Below are 4,795 nucleotides of genomic sequence, written 5' to 3'. Positions count from 1 at the left end.
CCCAGAAAATTAAACGGAAACAAATAACTTTGATTTGACTTTAATAACTTTCATGGAAAACTTTGAAAAATCATCGAAAAGGTCATGGAAAATCAGAATTTCAAAAGCTCAAAAGAGTACGAACCCTGATAAATGCAGAGCTTTTCAACTCTTTCTTTTTAAAAATTGCGTTAGGCGTTGCTCTTTACCTGTTAAGAAACCGTGATTGGGGCAGTTGAAGTTAATGCCATGTCGTACATCATTGGCGTACCCATGAGTCCAGTGACAGTGTTGCTTGGAAGCCTCGTTGTAACCGCAACCGAATGCCCAAATACGGTCATTTTGGCAATCTCTGAAAACACTCTTCACGGAGATGATAGAGTCGCCTGAAAAGCAACGTCGACTAAACATTACAGGAGGCTGTGACAACATGAAAAACTCTATAAGGTCTAGTCTACCCTTAACCACAAACAAAAAAAAAAAACAAAAACAACGTTAAATCGAGCCTGGTTTACACAGGTATAAGTAAACACATGAAAGAAAACCACTTTTTTATTTTCTTGCGCTTGCAGATCAGTGAAAAAATTCTCATAAAGCCCATGGCTTTATAATTAAAGTTCACAAATAGAGAGTTAAGTTTTACAGATTATAAGCCCCCGCCTGTTGTAGAGCTTGTTTTCGGATCAATTTTGGTTTCTGGGAAACTGCTCACCTACCCCTCCCCAAACCTAACATTTTGCCCAAAGCGATAAGTAAGGGTTAATGTTAGGTTTGGGGAGGGGTAGGTGAGTAGTTTCCCAGAAACCTAAATTGATCCTTGTTTTCTATTTAACGTTGGAATGCTTTGAACCCTGAGATGTTAGTTTAACGACGAAAGGTTTTGTTTTGGGTTTCCTTTCGGGTTATGTTTTTTTTAGAGTTGTATTATGTGCTGTTCTTGTACGCGCGAAAAATTTTCAGACACGGCTGATCCCAAAGATTTTTGAAACGCAAACTTACGCTACTAGTCTTGCTTTACCTTTAAATGTTTCTTACCTAGGTATTTTATCCAATATTTGTATTTGTCTTGTTACTCTGTACATTTGTATGGGTCTAAAAAGCCCTGATTGAGAGACTAACGATTAACGATAATTTTTTTTACCTTTAGTGCACTCAAAAAATAGTTTTCCCTGCCAGTCATTAGCCCACTTGTGATCTGCTGGTCGTGATGTGGAACAGTCGGGCGGATTTGGTGTGGGTCGCGGCGGATAAGGTTTATTAGACGGATAAGGTGTGGGTCGTTTTCGTCGGCTTCTCCTAGACTTTCTATATCCGTATCTAAATCTGTATCTGTACTTCTTACGCATACGGCTCCAGTATTTCGGGTCGTTTACTTTTTTATCGTCGTCCTCCTCCTCCTCTTCCTCAGGGACATCAGCTTCTTTAGGTTCTGTGTCGAGAGGTGAAGATTTGATGTCTTGCGTCTTTTCAGTGTCAGCCTTTTCGCCGAACACATAGGCGAGCCCCAGAACCACGATCAGTGCAAACAGAGTACTTTTACGGATCATTGTTTCCTGGAAATACGAAAACAATGGTAAACACGACAGTAAATAACTATCCACGCTCTTTTCTTTTTCTGTTTGACCCTGCTCTGTACCTATTCTATCAAAAGATAACTCGTAAGCAAAAAAGCACTTTTCCTTTTTATTTTGAGAACGTTCTTTGGCTTCTTATGCACAGTCAAGAATGTTTGGAGGCAGCTTGCTTTTGCATTTGAGTGACAAGAACGAATGGCCAATAAAGTGACGTCACCACTGTTAATGACGTCACATCCAATGGCGTCAGACGCTGCTGATGACGTCACTCAATTGAGAGCCTTTGGTACTCCTGTGCAACTTATTCACGGCTCTTAGGTGAATATACGTCATGAAAAAATGCTGATAACAATAAGTTGAAAAAGACGACGATACAGTCTCGAACAGTTAAGTTTTCAGTGGTAGCTTAATGCTGATAAATTATGGTAACGAGGAACCTGCTCTCCCTTTTTTGTTTTTTAGGTTTTTTGGAAATAACACTTTGTAATTTTCGCTTCAGTTATAACTTAAAATCGACTTTTACGTGTCAATAGGTCTAGATCGAAATTTGTCTCGTTTTACCTGGCCGAGGAGTTCGAATTCTGGGGACAAGAATGATCTAACTCATAAACGAGCTTGCGCAAAAAAGGTTGATTTAATACAATACCATCTGGGTACAAAAACTCGCTAATAGATGTTTACATATGTATGTAATTTTCATAAGATTTTTCATTAGTACATAAGAACTGTCGTCATGCCAAAATAAACAAGCCAAATCCTGGCGAATTAAACTGCCTAACAACCTTTCAGTTTAAATTCCTGCATATTATGCATTCCATTGACGCTTAGGAGCTGTATTCTTTTTTACTATGCATCAACTTTGTCAGTACTCTATGCTGATTTTATTTCATAAAGTAACTTAATGATTTTATTTTTACGCAGGAGTAATACTGATATCTGAAATCGCTGGGTGTAAGATAGCAAACGGAAAAAATCATCCTCGAGAAAGCTTTATGACTCTGGACAAAGTTCAGTTTAAGCAAACATTTCCACTGAATAGATCAGGAATCTAATCTTACTGACAGCAGCAAAACTCGAAATTTTGAACGAAATCTTTTTTACAAACCAGTGGACTATAAGACGCCGGCCTTGCTAAAGAAAAGCTGTATTCCAAGGAAATGATACCGAATTCTTTTTACTCTTTTGAACCCTTGTTCGGAATTTATTTACATTGCATTTAAATCTCAGTTCTTCCCTTTAAATTTAAAAACTGAATGCTTAAATTAGCGAGTAGTCAAAAAAAGAGTTGCAAATGAAATCCTTCTGCCCTACATTGTGCCCTTTAAAGTGCCAAACCTCATGTAAAGTGAAAAAACTAACTATATCCGAGACTATATCAGGCAGATGATTTATCATACAGTCGGCTGTAGTTACTCGATTAACGAAGGAATTTATGCAGGCCAAAAGTATTTAAACTCATTTTAAGTCTTACCATGAATAGGAAAATTTGGGGTGTAAAAAATTGTCTATGCCCAAACACACGTTACAGCCGGAATTCAACGAGTTACACCCCTAAACAAGGCTACTGAGTAAAGCATGCAGACTGAAGCTGTTATCTGAGGCACGCCTTGGAAAGCAGTTCAAATTAACTTTGCGAAGCTACATTTTTTTCGAGTTGTTAACAGCTCACACCAATACAACAAAACTAAATCATCCTTCAACTGGTTTAGTGCAAAATGATAAGAAAATGAGCTATCGTACCTTTAAAGATGGCGGACGAAGTATTGTACCAGAAAAGACCCTTTCCAAATCAGCTCAGCTACAGAAGCAGCCGAGATCGAATGAATCGAGCTTGCTACTCCTACGTAATATTAACATGCCACAGCCAAATGTTGACTGTAAATATTAATGTTGACATTGCAAACACTTAAAGCTGCATACCTCAAACGTTTTTATCATATATTTTGTAGGAGTCAAAATAATATGGGAATGGATTTACGCAAATTGACTTTTTCCAGTCTAAATTAAAATGGCATTGTGAAATTTACCGACAAAGAAAATTGTTCAAGATCAAAGAGGCGCTCGCTAAAATTCTTTAATATAAAATGACGCTTAGCAAATAAGTCACATAAATTACCCCATCGTCAATTTCAATGAGAAATTTTAACAACTTTCAATAACAGTGTGACGTGTTACACACAGTACAAGTATACATTGTGCGTGCGCGTTTGCACGTATACGTACGCGCACACTTCTGCACAACATCACGAGGACGAAAGCATGTATGCACACGGAGCGGGCATGCAAATCATCCTCGTAGCAGTGTCTTCGTTCCCTTTGACCAATGGTCAGGAAACGAGCGACCCTGGAAAGTTCTGATTGGAAGTCCGAAAATATCGGACTTTCTGGTTGAAGTGCGTATGCCTAGCTTTCAAAAGCATGACCAACGAAGTTTTTGGTGTTTACTTCCTGCCATTTTAATTGTTTTTAAAGCCAATCAAATTCTAGCCTGTAACGGAACTTTCGAGAGTCGCTCGTTTCGTCAAGCTTGCGCAGTAAGAAACGAAAACACGAGGTACAAGATTGGCATGCACACTGATCACATGCGAACCATGGTGCGTAATTTTTGCCCCAGAAGCTCTCAATCCCAGGGCCTTCGGTCCTTTACTGCTAAACACGGGAAGACTATGTTACACACGTAAAAACCAAGTAACACCACCCAACACAATCTGACCGCGTTTAACAATCCATAACAGCGTTAACACTGTGTAACACCATCATGAACAAGGCATCTTGAAAATATTGGCAATTTGTTTCAACGGGCTCCTTTGACGTTTGGAATACGTTTAATCTTCGTCAGCGGAAACTATCCTCGTTTATTTTCGAGTTGTTTTTCCTGCGTTAACGTTTTCAGTTCTACTCAGTTAGCAAACTAATATTTCGAGACTTCGTTCAATTTACAGGTGATGCGGTAAAAATGCCGTAACTCTTCACATCTTACTCTTTTAACTCCCTTAACACCTTCAGGGGCGGATCCATTAGGGCCTAACCCTAACCCTAACCCTAAGTGGCGGCGGACGGCGAAACGTGGCGTAACAACAACCAGACATGAGCGAGAGCTAATTTTTCTTTCTTTATTTATTTTCTATTTCAAATGACATTTCGATTTTTTTTTTACTGAAAAATGGGGGGGGGGGGGTGGATATCCACCCTATCCACCCCCCCTGTATCCGCCCCTGACCTTACACTGAGGAAGCGCCACC

The 4,795-nt window shown here is 39.2% G+C and overlaps 1 protein-coding gene across 1 annotated transcript; it reads right to left on the bottom strand.

The window, feature by feature from the left end:
• Window positions 1-129: 129 nt before the first annotated feature.
• LOC144641046 (uncharacterized) lies at window positions 130-3,446 on the bottom strand. The gene is made up of 3 exons (XM_078500104.1): window positions 3,294-3,446; window positions 1,121-1,532; window positions 130-365 (listed from the first exon to the last, which is right to left on the bottom strand). The coding sequence occupies exons 2-3, from the start codon at window positions 1,524-1,526 to the stop codon at window positions 145-147; spliced, it is 627 nt and encodes a 208-aa protein (XP_078356230.1). The 5' UTR covers window positions 1,527-1,532; window positions 3,294-3,446; the 3' UTR covers window positions 130-144.
• Between the last annotated feature and the right edge of the window lie 1,349 nt (window positions 3,447-4,795).

The sequence above is a fragment of the Oculina patagonica genome, unplaced genomic scaffold, assembly GCF_052425735.1.
Source record: "Oculina patagonica isolate OP01 unplaced genomic scaffold, crgOcupat unplaced636, whole genome shotgun sequence".
Classification (NCBI taxonomy): domain Eukaryota; kingdom Metazoa; phylum Cnidaria; class Anthozoa; order Scleractinia; family Oculinidae; genus Oculina; species Oculina patagonica.
The sequence above is the reverse complement of the archived record's forward strand: the minus strand, read 5'-3'. Positions and strand labels throughout refer to the sequence as shown.